Source organism: Trachemys scripta, chromosome 8 (genome assembly GCF_013100865.1).
Source record: "Trachemys scripta elegans isolate TJP31775 chromosome 8, CAS_Tse_1.0, whole genome shotgun sequence".
NCBI lineage: Eukaryota > Metazoa > Chordata > Testudines > Emydidae > Trachemys > Trachemys scripta.
In genome coordinates this window covers 102203769-102226225 of record NC_048305.1, presented here as the reverse complement: position 1 = coordinate 102226225, position 22457 = coordinate 102203769, and the positions used below count along the sequence as shown (strand labels likewise).

At 42.3% G+C, this 22457-nt stretch overlaps 1 protein-coding gene across 2 annotated transcripts in view; it reads right to left on the bottom strand.

Annotated features, from left to right (window-relative positions):
• TRABD2B (TraB domain containing 2B) overlaps positions 1–22457 on the bottom strand; it is a 391553-nt gene that overhangs the window by 17484 nt on the left and 351612 nt on the right. For both annotated transcript variants that reach the window (XM_034780337.1, XM_034780336.1), the window contains one exon: positions 9617–9886. In XM_034780337.1, the coding sequence (XP_034636228.1) occupies positions 9617–9886 (270 nt within the window). The remainder of the gene's footprint in view (positions 1–9616; positions 9887–22457) is intronic.

Sequence of the window (22457 nt, the reverse complement as noted above, 5' to 3'; positions counted from 1 at the left end):
TCAGCGGGTAGTAATCGATCTATTGGGGATCGATTTATCGCGTCTCATCTAGATGTGATAAATTGATCCCCGAACGCGCTCCCCATCGACTCCAGAACGCCACCAGAGCGAGCGGCGGAAGCGGAGTCGATGGGGGAGCCGCGGCCGTCGATCCCACGCCATGAGGATGCGAGGTAAATCGATCTAAGGCTACATCTACACTACAGGGGGGAGTCGATTTAAGATACGCAAATTCAGCTACGTGAATAGCGTAGCTGAATTCGACGTATCGCAGCCAACTTACCCCGCTGTGAGGACGGCGGCAAAATCGACCTCTGCGGCTTCCCGTCGACAGCGCTTACTCCCACCTCCGCTGGTGGAGTAAGAGCGTCAATTCGGGGATCGATTGTCGCGTCCAAACGGGATGGGATAAATCGATTCCCGAGAGGTCGATTTCTACCCGCCGATTCAGGCGGGTAGTGTAGACCCAGCCTAAGATACGTCGACTTCAGCTATGCTATTCTCGTAGCTGAAGTTGCGTATCTTAGATCGATGCCCCCCCCCCCAGTGTAGACCAGCCCAAAATGTTTAGAAAACCTAACCTCTGAGAAATGGTTAATAAAACTGGGCATGTTTAGTCTTGAGAAAAGAAGACTGAGGAGGGACCTGATAACAGTCTTCAAATGTGCTGTTACAAAGAGGACTGTGATCATTTTTCTCTTTGTCTACTGAAGGAAGGACAAGAAAGAACAGGCTTAATCTGGAGCAAGAGAGATTTAGGTTAGATATTAGGAAAAACATTTTAACTCTAAGGGGAGTTAAGCTGTGGAATAGGCTTCCAAGGGAGGTTGGAATCGCCATCACTGAGGTTTTTAAGAACAAGTTGGACAAACATCTGTCAAAGATGGTTTAGGTTTACTTGATTCTGTCTCACGACAAGAAGCTGGACTTAATGACTTCTTGAGGCCCCTTCCAGCCTGACATTTCTATTAATCTATGTTAAAAGGCTCTTGTATTAAGGTTGCCAACTCATATGATTTTAGGGTGAGTCTCCTGATATTTGATGTAAAGCCTCCGTGCCTAGAAGTCAGGTGATCACATAAGAATGTATCTAACTGAAGCACCTACATCCCAGCGCCTTCACTATTGCTGCTCGGCACCTCATGGTCTTTAATGTATTTATCCACACAACACCCCTGTGAGGCAGGGCAGTGCTAGTCTCACGTTTGGCAGCTAGGGAACTGGGAAATTAAGTGACACATGCAGGTCACGCAAAAAGTCTGCAGCAGAAAAGGGAACTGAACGCAGGTCTACTCAAGTCCTAGGCTACTGCCATGACCAATGGACTATCTTTTCTCTCAGATTTCATTTAAATAAAGTAAGTTTCCATAGTTGCCGAGACCAGCTTGAAAACATGGCCGAAATGCACCCTGATGGCTCAGAAACCAGAAGGGCGATGAAAAGAACCCATATTAACTATTTAAAAAAAAAAAACATAAGCAAATTTCACAACTCTTTGAACATTCGGGGTATGGCCATAAACACAGAACATGAAATACAGGGAGGGATTTTCAAACACACTCACTGTTGGCCTAACAGTGCTGCCACAGAGGTGAAGGAGTTTTACCACTAACTTCAACAGAGTTTTACCACCAATGCTTTGGAAAATCTCCCCAGACATTTTCAAAGTACAAATATGTTGATATTATCAAACATAATTATGAATTACTGTATCTACAAAGGAACTTGGTACACGTGACTAATTAGTTTCTCATAAAAAATAATAGATGATTGAGTCCTGGTGCTGATTGGGGATTATATTCTGATTGATAAATAAAATATAAGAATAACTAATACAAATGAATGCTGTTACATAACACCTTTCACCTGAAAAACTCAAGTGACTAACAAACATTAAAGGGCCATTAAAGGGCTTGCTGTCTGCCGTGCGGCTCAGAAGCAACAGGATAACGTCACTACAGTGAGTAGAGCAAGGCGGGAAATGGTTTTCCTGTTCCACCAATATTTTTGAGAGTTCAAAATTGTTTTCCCTTCTTGACTCAGGACAAAAAGTCAAAAGCTGAAAATGATTCATGAATAAGGCTGCGAGTCTGTCATGGAGGTCACGGATTCTGTGACTTTCTGGGACCTCCATGTCTTCTGCAGCGGCAGGTTCGACTGATCCTAGGGCTGCCTAAGCACCTCGGTAGTCTCCGAGCCAGCCACACTGGCTGCTGCTGGGGCAGTCTCGGGCCACCACATGCCCACCCTCCCCAGCAGCAGTGATGGTCCTGGGCCATATTCCACCACTCCCCCACCGCCCGGAGCACCAGCGGTGGTCCCAGGACATACGCCGCCGTCCCCGCCAGCAGCAGCAACGGTCCTGGGCCACACACTGCCACCCCCACCCCCTGGAGCATTAGTGGTGGTCCCAGGCCGTGTGCCCCCCCGCCTGCCAGCACCAGCAGCGATCCCGGGCTGTGCCCCTGGGCTGCCTCCTGCCCCAAAGCACCCGTGGCGCCCTGGAGCCCCCCATCCAGAGCACCCACGGCACCTCCAGAGCCCCCCTCCAGAGCACCCAAGATTTAATCAGGGGTATATAGTACAAGTCATGGTCAGGTCACGGGCCATGAATTTTTGTTTACTGCCTGTGACCTGTCCATGACTTTTACTAAAAATACCTATGACTAAATCTTAGCCTTATTCATGAACTGAAAAACTGATTTTTTTTTTTTTAGTTTGGATCAATTGAAATGTTTTGTTTAGATTATTTCAAAACATTTTTTTCCTTGTCCAATAAAAGTTGTGGGGGCAAACAAGTTAATTAGTTTTAAGAGAGAGCTGAACAAATTTATGAGTGCCATTGTATGACAGGGTTGTTTGTGATGGGAGGGGGCAGCCCTGGGGGTCCCTTCTAGTTTATGTCTTATGTATCTAAAAATCTCATGCTTCAGGGCTTCAGGCAGTCTCCTGCAAGGGTCAGGAAGGGATACTCCCAAGTATTCTTCTTCTTCTTCTTCTTCTTCTCTCTCTCTCTCTCTCTCTTATTTGGTCTCTTACATGAGTAGCTTCAGGAATGGCCATGAAGGGAGATGGGACATTGGATGGGGATTGGATGGCCAGTGTTCTGAGGTGGCACAGAGTATTCTCTCTCTCGGGTGCTTGACTGGCTGGTTCTTGCTCACATGCTCACGGTCTAACTGATCGCCATGTGTGGTCGGGAAACTTTTTTTCCCCAGGTCAGACTGGCAGTGACTTTGCAGGTTTTTCACCTTCTTCTGCCATGTGGGGTATGGATCACTTGCCAGGATCATCTGGGTATATCTCACTCAATCAATTAAGTTACAGTGGGGCCTTAGTCACTGTGTATATCAGTGTCTCCTATTGTCTGCTTGTGACACTTGATAGGTTAGTCTCTTCTGGACTGTAATACTTTGGTCTAATTTTGGTTGTTGGGTTTAGTGTGCGGGTGCTGGAGGTCAGACTACATGCTCTGGGTCCCTTCTGGCCTTTAACTCTCTGACTATTAATTTCTTTCTTTTTGTTTCTTTGGTTTTAACCTTTTTCAGTCTCATTAGCTTAAATTTCTAATCCAAAAGTCATTTTGAACTGGAAAAGAAACATTTTTCATTGTAAAAGTTCTGAAACTGTTTTCCTTGATGTTGTTTTTCCCTTGACTTGGGCATTTCATCAAACCTGATTCTGTTTCGTGAATTTCAGTTTAGACCAATCAGCATTTTTCAACAATAAAACAAGTCACTGAAAAATTCCCGACCAGATCTAATTGCGAGTCATTCTGCTGAAGTCAGTGGGACTACTCAGAGTAAACATGATTCCTAGCAGTCTGTGTTTTGCAAAGTTAAATCAGGGCCCAATCCAATAAACCAAATGCACAGCTTTAAGCACATGTGCGCTTGGGACTATGCGTAATGGAGGTATGCACATGCTTAAAGTCTCACTTCCTTACTTTTAAATCAAGGAAGCAATACCATCCCACATAACTATTTCAATGGGACTACTCAAGAGAGAACAGCAAGCAAGATTTGGCGAGGAACTTCCTATTTCATTTCATAAACAAAAAAAAAAGAACTCCTTAGGAACAAGTGTAAGTATCTCCAAGTCACTCCGGAGACATTTGGAAGCTGATGTTTACATTGAACTGGTTAATAACTGGCTGCATTTTGTAGTCACTTGAGTATTTGCTGAAGAGCAATAATTAGAGCATGTTATCTAACAAGTCAGAAGGAAACCAAGAATATCCCTTCTTGTTTGGGGGCACTCAAGGACACATCACGGTGATATCACAAAGTTATCTGAAAAGATAAAAATTGCTGGGGAGAAGGAAGAAGGAAATAGTGGATGGGGTAGTATTTAATAATTAATCAGGAAGTGGACACAAGTTGCAGTAACTTACTTAGGTTACATACGGCAGTGAGATATAGGATCAGATAGTTTTGTTGCCCCTTTATGATGCTCTGGAGGTGCAAAGGGGATATCAACTAGGGGACATTACTGAGGGAATTCTCTGGTGGCAAAGAGGGAATTTACAGGTGGTGCAGTGTCAAGGTAGCAGCTTTATATTCCCATTGTGCAGTTCCTTAGTGTAGAGAGCCTGAAGGAGGCATGGACCGGAAAGGGAGGCATCATAGGGCCCTGTGGGTCTAGCACCTGGAAGCTGGCATCTCCATGCTATAACCAGCTTGTGATCCACTGCCCATGACCCGCTGTGGACACAGACTAGGGGAAGTCCTGCCTCAAGGGCTCTGACAGACACCAGCCCCATGGCTCCTGATTGGCTCCCCACCCTATATAAACCAACGGGGATTCCAGGAAGTGTCTAGGCCACAGTGTGGATTCCCTGTAGCTGCCACAACCATTCCTTGCTTCTGACCTCCTGGCTTTGGCCTCGGCTTGATTTGTACTGCACTTTGTGACTCACATCCTGAAATCTGACCCTTGGTATCGGCCCTGGCCTGGAACCTGACTATGCACTCCTCTGCTACTCCCTGCCTCAGGTTTGTCCCTGCTCTGACCCTTGTCCTGACTGCCTGTGTTGGGTTCCTGACAGGCCTGGCTCAAGCCTCTCTGTTCCTGGCTGCTGGAACAGCTCGTTGGAGTCACAGGTAACTGGTCACAAGTTAGAGAAGTCCCTAGGCTACTCTCTAACTAATGCTGGGATCTAGACAGGGCTCCAGCCAATCTGACAACAGCGGGAACACAAATCATAGAGCCACCATTACCCCCTCTCTATTTCCTGTGTTGAGCATAGATTGGCTGGAACAGAGAATGGAGCCCATAGTGTCCATCAATAGCTATGCTTCCCTTTAGCATTCACTACACTAAACAGAGAGACTGATGGACTATTTTAAACAAACAAAACCCCAATGACGGAAATGTCAAGCTCAAAGCCACCATATGGAAGAAAGTCATCTGACCACAATTTACCTGTTAGACTTCAAAAGTGTCTTGGTCTCCTAAAAAGAAAAGCAAGCTTCTCTTTAATGAAATTAAGTACTATATTTCAGCACTGTGTGTTGTGAAAAGGAAACAATTTGGATTCATTTACTGAAATTTACCTTTCAGATGCAGTTAAGCAGAATTAAAAGTTTGTACAAATTGACAGCATTCTGTTTTCCATCACAACATTGTCTTGAAGGAAAGGATAACAGACTAACTGGCTTAAATTCCAGCCCAACTGATAAGGTTCACTATATATAGGCATGATTAGGGTAGTTTATTGCACATTGTCACTCTTCATTCATCACTGGCTTAAAGTTTGTAGGCTGAAATAGCTGTCACTTCGAAAAGGAATGGATGTTTGTAATGTTACTGCATTCGTCTGGGGTTGAACATTCACCAACGGGCTATCAAGGAAATGCCATTCCCATTTACAGTGGGATTTTATTTCATTTTCAGCCAATGACAGACCTGCAGTTCCATGGCTACATTAGAAACACTTAGTCCTTTCCTTCTTCTCTGACCAAGTCTCCTCCCCGCTCCTTGAAATTTTCTACATTTGCTCCCATTTTTCATTCTGCATGAAGCTGAAACTTCTACTCATCTTCAATGCATTCCACAACTCCACCCCATTAACAGCTCTTGCTCGAGGCTCAGCGAGGCTGTTAATCACTGATTTGCCCCTCAGTCTCGTTCTGTTCTACCCAGTCCTTCCTTCTCACCATCTCATTTGTCCCTTTCACTTCCTCCAGACTCTCTGCCTTCTTCCAAATGATCTCCGCTCCTGAAATAGTCCTTCATTCACCAACCTCCCCACCTCTTTACCTGTAAGGAACTTCTAAAGACTTTCTATTCTATAAAGCACTCAAATGACAATGTCAACAACGATGGTGTATATATTCTCTACTGTCTTGTAGTATTTTTTGCTTATGGTTTTAGAGTCTAAACCCTTAAGGGCAAGGACCTGGTCTGTTTGTCACTCAAATGCCTATGGTATAGTGCCATGTACATTTATTTATTCTTTCAATTTATTGCCCCAAACATATAATCAGTAATTAACTATCTATATTAGAAGAGGAAACTAAGTTGACAGTGTCAACAGAAACAGTAAAACTCTCCTCATCCGACTGAAGCTGTGACCCTCTCAGTGCATCCATGCCCTCGCCTCCCCGACACTCACCCCTGTGCCTCCCCCCCGCAAACCCTGCTAAGGTAGCTGAACTGCTCAACATTTTTTCATCAAAAAATGTAGTTTTGTGGAAATCAAAATGTTTCATGCAAAGAAACAAATTTAAAACAAAATGAAGATTTCTGAAAATTGAAATGAAACCATTTGGTTACAATTTTCATTTCATTTTTGACAACCAACATTGCCATTAGAAAGGGAAATTTTAATTTTGTTAAAGTTTTTTTTTGTTTAAAAAAATAATCAAAATTAGCCATGACAAATTTTTTAATGAAATTGTTACATTTGAAATTTTTTTGGTGGAAATAAAATTATATATTTTTAATCCCCACATATGAAATAGCTTGGCTTTGTAACAAATCTTGGCTTTCTCAGAGCAGCAGGGGTAGGTGAATTCCAGATCTAGAAACCTTCTACCAGAACACCCTGATGTTATACAAATCTAGAGAATATCAGTTTGTGTGTGACAGCTGGTCCCAGCTCTCAGGATAGAACAAAACGAGAGAGACAATCTCTAAAATAAATAATAATAATGTATGATGTTAAATGATGAATCATCTTTATTAGACTATTTCAGATGGTGGCTACAACCCAGAGCAGACTAGAAATACTGTATGAGTTAAGGCCTTAGTGGAACCATTAATTATGGATTTCCTGGCTTTTATAGGTTGAATTCAGACCTTTGATGTTCCTTTAACATTGTTCTCATTTGTTCATTTCCTTTGTTTCTGTATTGGAAGCTTAAAAAAACACCCTAAGATTTCCATGGACGTGTAGGAGATGGACTTTTAATCCACAGTCCATAAAAGCCCTGCAATTCATGGCTCATAAAGTCCTCTAATCCATGGTCAATAAAGCTTTGGAAAAGAGCATAGTGATTTCATAGTTCAGTGGGGTTCAAACAAGAACCTTTAATCTGGTTTAAATTTGCATGCATGCTCCCCCACTCACACATTTGGCTTTGAAACTCAACTGAAAATATTGACGTTTGAAGGCTTTGGATGGAAACCTACTGAGTTTTACATGGTTTTCACCTGAAATAAAAATGACACAGGTTCCCCCCCCCCCTGCCCCAACTTATCCCAGCTTTGTACACTTTTTCCTCTTGCTAAGTTTCCAGTGTATAACTGAACCTGATAATAAGGACGTGAGGAAACAGCCATGAACTGGAAGAACATTCTTGGTATACTGGGCCAGAGCCCAAGATGGTGTAAAATCAGCATAGCTCAACTGTGGATCTAGCCCATTTAATTTATCTTCAGTTAAGAAGTTGGCCCCAGAATTATTCTATTGCACCCGTTCAGTTATAATAATAATCATACTGCAGACTCTAATAACTTACACAGTCTTGTGTTCTACTATGGCCAATGGGAATGGAACCATTAAAAAAATAACACCCTGTACAATGCACAGCGCTAGCCCCAACGTGCAGTTGATGCTGATGAAACGGAACTGCCAAAAGCACAATATGCAGCAGCTGTTTTGTAAATTTCAATACCACATCCATTTTATTGGGAAACCAAAGCTTCCCATGAGCCTCTGATTTTGGATTAACAGTTCGTAATTTTTTTTTTTAAACGGAAGTTGCTTTAGAATTGTAACAGCACCAAAAAATAAAAATAATAATAATAAAAAAAACATCTGAAAGCACTAAAGCAGATTTTTTCCCCCTTCTTCATTTTGGGTCTTTGGTCTCCCACCCAACTCCACATATGCCTCCTTAGAAACACTGCCGCAAAGCAAATGTCATGCAAAGTCTTGTTCATCATAGGCTCTGCGAGCCAGAAAACCGACATTTTACCATCTCCTCAGTCTTCATCGAATGGAAAGGAATAAAAGGTTTAGATTCAGATGAGATCCTGTAGGGGTAATAAAAGGCATCGTTGCAACACTAAACTGGGGAACCATCCTTTTCAAAACCATTTTTGGAAGCAATACTTGTTATAAATAAAAAAAAATGAACAGCCAATTCCATCCAGCTGTTTGAACTCATAGCCACAGAGCATAGCAGGTATCCTGCCCTTTAGCCTGAATTTATAGATAATTCAGGAAATGTGTCTAACACCCATGCTCCATCACATCTGAGCCTTTAACACATCCTTTTGTCCCACATGATGTTGAGCTGGGACAGGCGGTCCTATGGAATGCTGGGACACTGGAGGACTTGGTATCCTTCAAATGGAAAACAAAGAGGTTGCCCTCCTCTGGGATAACTCAGATCACAAAGGCCAGGACTGAGTGCATGAGAGCTGGGGACAAAGCAGCTCCATCTGTGGAACAAACTTCCAGATGAGACCAGGAGAATCCAGACTCTGACCATCTTTAAGAGACACTGCAAAACCACCCTCTTCCAAAGAGCCTTTCCACCACAGCACAGGTCACATTCAGAACAGTGACACCCTCACCTGTCCATACACCCACCCAAAATAGGAAATAAAACCTGTATCATCAGTAAATCAACCAATCACAACATAAAATAGTTTGAAAAAACCTACAAAATACACAAATAAAGAGAAATACCCCAAGCACAGTTTTCACCCCAACACAGGAGAAGTACCAGAGACTTCATGCTATTGCTATCAATTTTAGATGGAAGGCAGTCAGATATTACTGTGATGGGTACCAGTATATAACCCTAAGGTGGACAGCTATATTGATAGATAAGTAGCCAGTTCCAAATAATGTTTGTTTCATTTCCTTTGGTGTGTTAGCTGGCCTGTATAAACCTGTATTTTAAACCTCATCATGCCAACCTCTCTCTTTTCCTTTCCAGTTTTGATCCAATGTACCTATACCAGCTTAGCCTTCATCCCAACTCCCATATTCCCCCTTCTATGCCTGAAATATATCATCACACATCCCAGCCCCCACTCCTTACCCCCAGAGTCCCCTCATGACTCATGGTTTGTTACATCAGCCAATCAGTGGGGGTCAACAGTCAAGTCTTGAGACAATGAGGAGGCAAAAGATGCTGGGGTAATAACAATGACTCACCTGTCCTCTATTCGAACCCACAGGTCATTGAACTGCCTTTGGCGATGGTGTTTGTGCTGCTTCTTATGCCATTTCTTCTGACGGCCAAACTCTTCCAGCTGGCTGATGCTATCTGGTAGCAGGAGGTGCGGTGGAAGGCTGTCTTCTTCATCTGACTGAAGAGGCATCGAAGAGGGAGAAGATACTGGTACATGCTCAAAAATACGGACAGCAGATGCAGCTGTTCCTGAGGACCCCCCTGAAGAAGGGCTTGTGTTCTTTGTCCTTGAGCTGCAAAACACATATAAATGTAATATGTGAATGGGTGACCATCCTAACAAAAGCGTGATAGAAAGAACTATACCAGCCACTGTGAAGGTACATGAGGAGGTGAAGGGCTTTTCCTACAGCAGGTTGGGAATTTTTTGATGAAACGTTTTTTCCCCTCAGAAAACACCAATTTGTCAAAACAGAAACTTTTCATGGGAAAGTGTCAGTTTCGATACATTTTTCAACTTGAAGAATTTTTGGAAAGAAGTTTTGAAATCATCTAAGCATTTTGTTTCAATGTTTTAGAAAGGAAAAGATTTTTGGCTCAAAACATCTTTTTGGTTAAAAAACTTAAAGTCAATTAGAGTACAAAATTAAATTAAAAAGGTCAAAATCAAAACAAAAGATTTTTAAATGATCTAAATTAAATAGTTCAACTGACCTGAGAACCTTCCCCTCCACCTCCCAGGTTTTCATTTTACAGAAAAAGTCAAGATTTTGACTTTTCATTCCTGTTTGGGACAGGAAAAAAAGGGAAATAAAATTTTTTCAAGGATGGGAAAACCTTTTTCCTCTCAGGTCTAGCTTTTACCTCTATGCAGTGGCCAGGCACAACTGTGGTATTTCCTATGCCTGATGATATAAGATACCTATAATAATAAGTCTTCAATCTAGCAGAAAAAGGTATAGCGTGATCCAATGACTGGAAGTTGAAGCTAGACATAAGACCATAAGAACGGCCATACTGGGTCAGACCAAAGGTCCATCTAGCCCAGTATCCTGTCTTCCGACAGTGGCTAGTGCCAGGTGCCCCAGAGAGAATGAACAGAACAGGTCATCATCCATCAAGTTGCCCATTCCCAGCTTCTGGTAAACCAAGGCTAGGGACACCATTCCTGCCCATCCTGGCTAACAGCCATTGATGGACCTGTCCTCTATGAATTTATCTAGTTCTTTTTTGAGCCCTAAATTCAGACTGGAAATAATATGCAAATTTTTAACAGTGAGAGTAATTAACCATTGGAACAACTTACCAAGAGCTATGATGGATTCTCCCTCACTGACAATTTTAAAATCAAGATTGGATGTTTTCCTAGAAGATATGCTCTAGGAATTATTTGGGGAAAGTTCTGTGGCCTGTGGTATTCAGGAGGTCAGACTAGATGATCACAATGGTCCCTTCTGGCCTGGGGATCTATGAATCTTTGAATAATATGACCTAAAGAGGGGAGGGAAGCAACTGGAGTATAACTCCACCTCTTCTTGCACCTTACACACTCCCCCCATGCACTGGTCCTCCTATTGAGGTAGTGAGATTTTGCATCACCTCCTACTGTGGTCTGTGGCTTATATGGCCCAAATGAGTTCTTACTGAGGGAAATCACATTATTGTTAACAAGCGGTTACCTTTGTTGAGGTCAAGCTGTATATAGGGTGGAAAGATATTTCCCTTCTTTCTTTCACTTTTAGAAGAAAACACATTTTGTAGCAAACAATCATTTTCTTGACTGTTACGGTAATTATATTTGGGCAGCCAAATTTGGGCTAGCAATGGGGGAACCTTATTATGTTTGAGCAAGGACTGTAAACTGGGATGTGGAAGACCCAGGTTCAAGTATTATTAATTATTATTATCCTCATTTTATGCATACAGCATAGAGAGATTAGGTGACTTGCCCAAGAAGTCTATCCTAGTGCCAGGATTTGAACCCAGGTCAACTGAGTCCCTTCACCACCGCCATCTGAACTACTTCCACCTCTTGCATATGTACACTTTGGCTGGAACTGCTATGAGAAATGTGGGTTGTTGTTGTGTGTGTTTTTATTTTGTGTTGTGCTAGAGTTTCAATCATTCTTATTATTGTATTATACACATATAATGTGTATGTATTATGACAAAGTTCCTCCTCTATCTTGGTGGGTCCTGCGCTTATTGGCGGATTTTCTTGCCTCAGAGATTCACCAGGTGGGTTGGGGAACAGCCCAGAGACTTCCCCTCTGGGAGAACCCACAGTCCAGGTCAATTGGGAGGTTTGGGGGGAACCCGGGCCCGCCCTCTACTCCATGTTCCAGCCCAGGGCCCTGTGGACTGCAGCTGTCTATAGTGCCTCCTGTAACAGCTGCATGACAGCTACAACTCCCTGGGCTACTTCCCCATGGCCTCCTCCAAACACCTTCCTTATTCTCACCACAGGACCTTCCTCCTGGTGTCTGATAACGCTTGTGCTCCTCAGTCCTCGAGCAGCACATCCTCTCACTCTCAGCTCCTTGCACCTCTTGCTCCCAGCTCCTCACACTCCCACCACAAACTGGGGTGAGCTCCTTTTTAAAACCCAGGTGCCCTGATTAGCCTGCCTTAATTGATTCTAGAAGCTTCTTCTTAATTGGCTCCAGGTGTCCTAATTAGCCTGCCTGCCTTAACTGGTTCTAGCAGGTTCCTGATTACTCTAGTGCAGCCCCTGCTCTGGTCACTCAGGGAACAGAAAACTACTCATCCAGTGACCAATATATTTGCCCTCTACCAGACTCCTGTACCTCACTGGTCTGGGTCTGTCACGGTATACACAATACAATAGCCTCTCTCTCTTGGGAATGCTAAGGTACCCAAAAAGAGGTACAAAAATAATACAAAACCAAAGGGAAACTTTTCCTAACTTAAAGAAAAGTTCACATTAGATTTGAGATTTGAGTGAAGGTTCAATAGGGGCGAGATCGAATCTTCACCTACTGCAGGAGTGGTCCAAAGGGGTACAGCTAGAAAAAAGTGGCACAAAATGCATAATCAATGTGGCCTGTAAAACTATTCATATTACACTGAAGCTATGCCTTTTCTGACAGAAACAGTTAAAACCCGGTTAAAAATTTTGCCTCCTGAGTGAAACTAGTGAGTAACAAAAAATTCTTAACTTCACTGGTGACAATTTACAGAATGTGCTTCAAAGTGAAACCACATGTTTCATTATGGAACATTTTGTTCTAGTCCAAAAAAGATTCATATCTACTACTATTAGTAGCTAATTTGTTCTTAAATCTATTAAGACAGCACTCAGAACAGTCAAAGTCACTTTCCACTATCTCACATTGCCCCTAAAAGTTTTTCCAATGTCACTCATCTGGATCCTAACTGCTACTAGGCATCCATCGTTGCTCACAGAAGACTTATTAATAAAGGCACAGTAACTTTTTGTCATTCAACGGCAACCATAACAAGACTCTTCAAAGCTCAATAATGCTTCTACACCCAACCAAGGGGCTGCTCTCACTAAATTCTCTAGGTTTGTTTTGAATTCTAAAATTCTGATATTTCGCGTCATTTCAAGATTTCAATGAGCCAAATTCTGACACCTTTACTCGCACTGAGTAGCACTTCCGTGGAGTAAAGTATTACTTAGTATAAGGGCATCAGAGCTTGTCCCAATGAGATTCTGCTGCATGACTCATGTTGAGAACATTAGTAACAATATTTTGCACTTCTGTGGGGTCTTTCATTGAAGAATCTCAAAGCTCTTCAAAAACATTTATTAAGTTCCCCAAACTCATGGAAGGTTGTAAGCGATAGATAGGGATCCCTCTACTCATTGTTAAAGCAAAGCTACCCCCAGAAGGGTAGGAGGTAACGTGTCTAACAACATTTCAAGTACAAAATGGCAGAACTACTAAATATGGTATGTAACCCTCCGCTTAAACCAGCCTCTGTACTGGATGACAGGAGAACAGCTAATATAACTCCAATTTTTAAAAAAAGATTCTAAAGGCGATCCTGGCAATTACAGGACGATAAGGCCAAATTCATGATCAGGCAAACTGATTTAAACTATAGTAAAGAACAGAATTATCAGACACATAGATGAACACAATATGTTGGGGAAGAGTCAACACAGCTTTTGTAAAGAAAAATCATGCCTCACTAATCTATAAGAATTCTTTGAGGATGTCAATAAGCATGTGGAACAAGGGTGATCCAGTTGATTCAGTGTACTTGGACTTTCAGACAGCCTTCCCTCGTCAAAGGCTCTTAAGCAAAGTAAGCAGTCATGGGATAAGAGGGAAGTTCCTCTCATGGATCAGTAACTGGTTACAAGATAGGAAACCAAGGGGAGGAAAAAATGGTCAGTCTTCACAATGGAGAAAGGTAAACAGTGGTATCCCCCAAGGATCTGTACTGTGAGTGACCACTGCTGTTTAACATATTCATAAATAATCTGGAAAAAGGGGTGAACAGGAAGCTGACAAAGTTCACAAGAGATACAAAATTGCTCCAAAGCAGACTGAGAAGAGTTACAAAGTGGCTCCAATAAAAGATATGACTGCACCAACCTTTTCTCTCTAATGGGCTATGGATCAGTCCCTAAATCCTCAATGTGCCACTTTGAGTATTTATGCTCATCTTACTGTGATAGTAACAGGGATAAAATAACAACATACCAGTGTGTCTATATAGTCACCAAGCATAGTAAGCACAGTTATATTAAGAAAATGCCACAGAGATACGTGTGATGCAAAGGGCTAGACAGAGAAGTTGGACTCAAGCAGGGTGAAGGCAGGATGCCAAGAAGTGATGCAAATGTACCCAATGAGGTCTGAGGTTGTCAGATACAGTGGTGAGGGTATGAGCCTAAGATTAGAGAGACCTGGATTCAGTTTCCTGCTGCACCACAGACTTCCTGTGGGATCATAGTCTCTCTTGTGCCTCAGGTCCCCATCTGTGAAATGGGGATAATAACACTGCTCTACCTCCCAGGGCTGTTGTGAGGATGAGTACATTAAACATTGTGAGGAGCCATGCAACTAAGCACCTAAGAGAGAGAGCATATGCATATACATTAAAACTGAGCTTTGCCCCATTGCTGAGTTAAATGACATTTTTGTGGAACTTTTCTATTGATGGTTATTTCCACATCTCCCAAAATACTTCCAGTATTCTGAACAATCTGCAAAAAGGTCACCACAATAATCTCTTAATGCGACACCTGGCCAATATACACCAAACAAACTACCATATAGGCTCATTTCTATAAGAAGAAGAATTGGAAGTGCAGGTCATGCATGGGGAAATTCTTGGGCCTGTGTTATGCAGGTCAAACTAGATGATCACAATGGTCCCTTTTCACCTTGGAATCTATGAATGGTTTCTTGAAGGTGCACTGAGACATCAGAACCCTGCATTTCTAGATTTTGTCACCTTTCCCCTTATGTCAAGAGCTCATAATGTTCTGAATTCCTAGATGATTGGAGCTGGTAGAGAGGAAACTTTGTAGGCTGAAATTCTGGAAACCCTTTTCAGAGAGTTGGATGACCTATCCCTGTTAAAATTAATGGGGCAACCAAATCCCTTTGGTAGCTTTGAAACTCTCAATCGTAATTCCTTCCACCACTGTTACACAACCCATGGGTTGTAAACTTGATATTTTGGAACATTCTTCAGCAAGAGGATAAATAAATAGTGGCGCAATTACAAAATTTTGTAACCTAAAGAGGGTCATAAACCTAACCACTCTCATTTTTAGTGTCTGGTGTATTGGGACCAGCTGAGTTGTGAGAGCTGGTATATTACATTTGGTTGATATTTGTTCCATTACTTTTGTATCAGTAATCATCTCACAAAGACCTAGTAGATCAGTGTCTGCTTTGCACAGTTAGATCTGTGACATATGCCCCTTCAAATACCACTGGAAAATGGCCCCCAGGAATGACAATGCTAGAAAATAAAATACTGTGAATCTGAGGTGGAAATATATCTCTAGGAAAAATGGCCATAAACTCAATTATTTGTCATGGCTCTCACTTAGAAATGGAAATATAATCAGGAGACCATTCAAGCAAAAAAAAAAAAAATCCCTAAAAATTGGACACAACAACAATAACAAAAAGCTAGTTCAGCAAGTTTTAATAGCATAAGAGTGAACATATTTTGAAATTGATTTAATAAATTCTAGAGATCATGTTTTTTCCCCCAAAATCTGGTTATTATCCCAAACATATTTAACCAGAAATGTAAACAAAAAATATAGTCTAACAGAATATGAAAAATTAATCCTGCTATATTATATGAACATTTGTAAGCTATTTTGTCAAACCATGGTAACCCTCATGTCAATCAATGGGAGTTTTCCTGCTGATTTCAATAGGCTTTGGCCCTACATGAAGGGTTTGTACATTTCTTTATTTTCTGATTTTATAAACAATTTATTTTTAAAAAGAACTGGGCTGCATTTAGATTACAAGTGGAGTGAGTCTGCCATTAGATTCACTGACTGTTGGACTGGTTCTTTTCCTATTATTCTGGTTTCTCTCCGTTCTTAGCTTCGTTCACTAGCATTAGCGGAGCCATGTCTGTAGTAGGTAACCCCACTTGCAGATTTTTTTTCTTTCTTTCGTCATTATTAACCAGGCAATTTGTCAAGGTTATTTTTAGAGACAGGGAAGAAAACAAGGATAAGTTTTGATTTTCTGAGACCGTGAGGTATTTTCCTTAAGAACCGTCAGAAAATTCCACACCTACACACAAACGCGCCACACATGTCTCATGGGATTTCCATGAGAATCTTGACACACCTCCAGATTTGAAGGGCTTACCTTTCCCAAACCTGCCTCTCCCTGTGGGATGATCTGCAGGAAATTCTGAACATTGAAACTCATGGATCTTCTTGGACCATGGATGAGTTTTCCACACCAAGAGCATGACCTGACCTTACACAATGATTCTGTAACCCAAGGCCTGAGGAATCATGAAATCAAGGTGACAGAAGGTGGAAGCCTATGATTACATTCTCTTTGAAGTTTAGCTCCTAGGATATAAGAAACATTGATTCTTCTGTGAAGAATTAGTTTTTTTAGTTCTGTAAAACTCTTGGTCCAGACAAAGACAGAGGTCCCAGTGCCACATTTTGCTCTTGGTAGCTTTACTGCTCCCAATTTTGTACAAGGGTTGATCAAAAATTGCCATGCTGATGTTTCAGGTTGAGATTAATCTGCTTCATTGCTGTGCTGCCGCAGTTCTTGCTCCTATTCTCTGGGCTCTTTGCCTTTGAGTTTTAAATCATCATCAGGCCGTACTAAACATCTAGTGCAGCTGTAGACAGAAAAGTGGGTCTGTAAAAGTAACATCCTGGCGTTCCATATATAACCTCTCTCAATCGTTCCAGATCTAATTTGTTTGCTTTGCTTCTTTTCTAACTTCTGGTGCTACAAACTCAACCCGAGGCCTGAAAATCCAGTTAGGTTCTTTCTGCCTGCCACATTGCCACCACTGGAAAAGATTCTGCAGTTAGAAATTAGATGACAGGTGTGTTGAGGAAACATCAGGGCGGAGTAGACTACCACTCACTTTCCCAGTGTTGCTTTGGATTCCTCAGGGTTAACAGTAATAGAAACCGCAGGTGAAATCCTAGCCCTGTTAAAGACAATGGCAAAACCTCAACTGATTTCAATGGAGCCAGGATTTTTGTCCTGGTTTTGCACGTAAGTGAGAAAATATGACTCAGAGACGCAGACAGCAAAATTCACCCCAGCCTATGTCAGTGCAATTGCAATTAATTTATGAAAGGAAGCAGGTATGTTCAGCACTTTTACACATTGTTCTGGACATAAACACACTTTAAGCTTCAACACAACCAAAACCCAAGACCGGTTTTCCCTTATTTTACTGAAGTATTTATATTCCCTAAGATGCACAGAGAACCTTTTAAAACACAGCTTGCCAATTTGCTATATGCATCTCTTCTTTTTAGTTTGGGTGAAGGAAACTCCTGACTTGCAAAGCTGCCATATTCTCCCTTGTCCTTCCAAGTCTAGTGATTTTCCTCTCAGTTTCTTTATTTTATAGATTAACCGACAAGATGAAAGATTTCATTTCCTCAGTAGAGAAGCTGTGGTAAAAGCAAGGAATGTGTGATGTGGCAGCTTCGTCTCTGTGCCATCATTCAATTGCTATGCACAGTGTGCAGCCAAATTCTAGCTAATATCATTTTATTGTATCTGGATTCTCATAAATTCCAGTTGGGGAGTGTTTGTCAAGTCAAGAATTCTTTGCTCACTTACACATGTCCTTCATCTTCTGCCCGCATGCCACAGAGGCATCGGGATTTTCCCAATTTTTCCTCCTGCTGTGCTCTGGGTTCACCATAAAGATTCTGCGATTAAAAATTAGCTGACAACTGTGTTAAAGTAGCATCAGGCCAAGTAGATGGGCACAAGAATGTCAAATCAAAACATTCTGAGATTGTTGGATTCCCGCCCCCCGCCACTTTGGCAAAACCAACATGAACTTGTGAAATGCTCAAATTGCATTTTTTGCTGAAAAAAGTTTTGGTCACAAAATTTTCCCCCGCCGCTAGTTGTGGTGTAAATGAGAATAAGGCCTACACAGTATTTAGTGATTTCTTAGGACTTCTGTGCTCCTAGGCCTGAATTCTCACATAAGGCCCCTGTACACTGCTCTGGAAGTTGTTATTGAAATACACACCCCTCTTAAGGCCCTCTTACACTGCCAGAGCTGCATACTCCGTGAGTGACTCCGGGGCTGGAGCACCCATGGAAAAAAAATAGTGGGTGCTCAGCACCCACCAGCCACCCGCCGATCAGCTGCTTGGCAGGCCCAGCCAATCAGCTGTTCAGCGGGCTCCACCTATCAGCTGTTTGGTGGCAGGCAGGAGGTGCTGGAGGGAAAGGGCGGGGCATGGGCAGGAAGAGATGGAGCAAGGGTGGGGCCCTGGGGGAAGAGGTGGAGAGGGGGTCTTGGGTCAGAGTGAGGGTGGAGCACCCACCCTGAAAAAGGAAGGTTGGCACCTGTGCAGGACTGTGGCCTTAGTGCAAATGAAGATCTGGCTCCGAGTATAATTTTGAAGTTTAGTGGAGACTGTACATGTCAGATACTACTGCCTCAGGATATCAGCTCTGTGTGATGTGTGATGGAGGTGTTGGGGCCACATGGTCGTCCTGCTTTTCCAATGTCCTGCTACCACCCCCGAAACCTTGCTGAGAACAAGAGGCCATACCAGAGCATGCAAAGGGGGTGCGGAACCCCATCTCAGGCTCTCCAAATCCTACCCGCAGCATCCAGGCAGGACAAGCACACCACTTCGATTGTTACAGATGTCCTGGAGTTTTTCACCTGTGACACTTTGACAGAAAACACAAGTTTCCACAACATCAAGATTTTCTGCCGGAAAATTTCAACTTTGCCAAATTGTTTTGATTTTCTGTGGGGGAAACCAAAATGAAATATTTCTCCAATTTGACCTGAAATGAAATATTTTGGTTTCTTGAACTGACCTGAAATGTTTGGTTCAACATTAAACTGCATCTCCCTGTAGTGTTGTATTGCCTCATGGGAGTTGTAGTTCAAAGGTCTCATGCCCCCATTCTCTTCTATGGGCTGGGCTCCCTGGCTAGAGAACATTGATGATGCAAGGAAGTTTCTCTGAGTGGTGTGATGGATCATGGTAGTCACATGACTGCAGTGCATCATGGGAGATATAATCCGGCCAGGGAGCCCAGTCCATAGTGGGAGCTTGGCAGCATCAGAGCCAAACTACAGCTCCCATAAGGCAACGCACCACCTTAGGGGGAAACAGTTCAAAGTTGAGCTGACAAACTGAAGTATTTCATAATTTCTGAAATTTTTTCAGAACATTTTATTTCATGAACAATGCTGATATTCCAGGTTTTTGTCCTGATTTGATACACAAACAAATGCTGAAATATGAGAATTTTCCATGAGATGGAAATCTATTTCACTCAGAGCTCTCTGTGAACATGGAGGATTGGAGAACGTTGTTGTTTAAAGTTGAAGATTCTAGTTTTACATTTTATTAAACAAGAATAATCCTCTCAAACTTTATTCTACCCATTTTGCTCTGTTATGGCTTGACAAAAATTAGTAGCCACAGAGAATATACAACTTCTTTCCTTTTAACATGAGTTTTTAATACTCACATGTATTACTTTAATAAAGAAGAATGGTGAATTTATTGTCGGGTTATGCAATCACTACTTCCTCTCCCTATGAGCTCTCAGAGCACTAACTTTCAGTGTTAGTGTGGATGATGTCATATTAGATAGCAGAATTTTTCTGATGCTGGACAATGCCATGCATGGCACATAGATCTCTGTGTTTTATAAGTCATATAACTCACACTTACAATGGCCCAATCTGCCAAAGTGAGGTCCCCCAGATCCAAAGTTAAAGTTTTGGATTGCGAGTTTGGTTCTGTTTCATCTCTAATTTCATGGCGTTTTGATAGTAGGTTAGGCATTTCTGAGGAACTAGAAATGGTGACCAAAGTGCCATTATTTTGTTTTAATGATTATGATCTTGAAACTTAGAGAACTGAGAGCAGGACAAATATTCAACTAACCCTTTTTTCTCCCTAAGTGCTAAGGACAATCTAAAAATACTAAGCAAGATTCTCCTCTCTTTCGCTCCGATTTTATACCAATATAACTCCACTGACTTCCCTGCACTGTGCACTGTACTGCAAGTACGTAGGGGTAGCCAGGCTACCTTTGGAAAGTCAATGGTATGTAAGGCAGGTTTGGAACTCAGCTATCTGCTTTTTCCACCATTGCATGCTGAGTTGAGGAAGCCCATTTCTCCAAACTACCACTGTGTGTGTTCGTGGACCCACGACCATCTCTAGGTCTGTTGCCCAGTTTCCTCATTTGTGAGATGTTTGCTTTAATACTCTTGAGAGAGAAACATCTGCATGAGCATAAATTTACCTTCCCATCTGCAAAAGAAACTCCAGATTTGGGCCCTGATTTGGCAAGGTACTTCTGAAGCATGTGACTAATTTGAAGCACATGAGTAATCCCATTGACTTCATGTTTAGGTTGAGGGCAGATAACTCCACATCTGCGTACAGTGGCCAGATGTTTCTGGCACTTGCCACTGTTGGAGACAAGACACTAGATCAGTGATACTCAGATTGCGGTCGATGAGCCATAAGTGACTCCTTAATGTGTCTCCTGCGGCTCTTTGCAGCACATGATATTAAAAAGCTGTCGATTTAATTATTAACCAGTCTAAGTTATTAACCAGTCAGTACTATATTATTAACCAATTGTAATAATACTTGGTCAGTCATTTTGCTGTGAGAATAATATATACCTAAATATTTCCCCTGTCATACTGTTAAATTCACACTCCTGAGACTCTTTTGAGTAATGTTGATCGCTAATTTGGCTCCTGAACCACTGAGGTCTGAATATCGCTGCACTAGATGGATCACAGATCTGATCCAATGTAGCAATTTCTGTGTTAGGTACCTTGCTGAAGTACCAGGTCTTTAAACTCATGGGATGAAAGATGAGCCGCTTTCAACGCTGGAAGAAGAGAGACAGGGACCACTAAGATTATGTAGCAGGCAGCAGGGTGGAATCAGATACCTGTCAGAAGACCCTGACATCTGAGTTATGCTAAATCCACTTTTCCAGCCCATAGCGGAAAGGACTTACACAGTGAAACATTCTATCTGCTGAGCTAAGATTAGGGATTAAGTGAATCCCTCCAGAAATGTTGCTGAAGCCCATCTACATCTTTTTATCGCTGGACCTGAGAGGCTCAGAAAAGAACAAGACAGTTCTCAAAAATCCTAGACAAGTGTAAGAAGATGACACTTCAAACTGTCTGCAGGCAACTCTACTTCAGAACTCATTCTTGAAACATGGGATCACAGTGCGCTGCCTAGCAGCACGTTGTCTAAGCCAGCGGCTGTCAAACTTCATTCGTTCACCCATCACCATCTTAAAAAATTGTCGCGAGGTGAATGGATGGAACATTCAAGCTCATGTACCAACAGTGGTGCATGTACCACCGTTTTGGAACCCCTGATATAAACTCCCTTTTCCTTAAAGTCCAAGGCTATTTTATCATACCTAAAGCTTACTGACTTTAAATACGATATCCATCACAGGCTCCCTTTCTGTGTTAACACAAACTCGCTAAATTGCACAGTGCAGTCACACAACACACAAACATCTTTCTGAATGAAAAAAAATCCATTCTTCATTAAAATTCCTGGAAGAGAAAGCAGATTCATGTCTGCCAAGTCCTTGAGAAAAAAAAATACCGGCTTTATTCTCCTCTTTAATTAGAAATACAAATCTACCTGAATAGAGCTTAATACACAAGTTGAGTGGCTGGCAAACATTTTAGGTCATGGTCAGAGCTATCGGCAATGGAAGACTAATTTTTAGTGATTGTGATTAAATCAGATTTTATAACCTTGCTGTGAAGCGGAGGCTCCCAAACTGGGGGGGGGGGGGTGTCGCCATCCCAAATGGGGTCGTACTATGAGCAGATGGGGTTGAGGCCATCCCTTGTGAATGGAGGATGCCATTTTGCTCTCACATGTACTGTGCCTGTGAGGTCACAATGCATGGAGGATGCCATTTTGTAGAGCAAAATGGCATCCTCCGCAGAGCATGACCTTGCATGCACTGTACATATAAGGCCACACTGTGGAGAGGGTGCCATTTTGTAGAGCAAAATGGCGCCCTCCATGCAGCATGACGTTGCACACACAGTGTGGATGAGGTCACGCTGTGTGGAGGATGCGATTTTGCTCTTTGCTGTCTGGTGTCCTGGCAG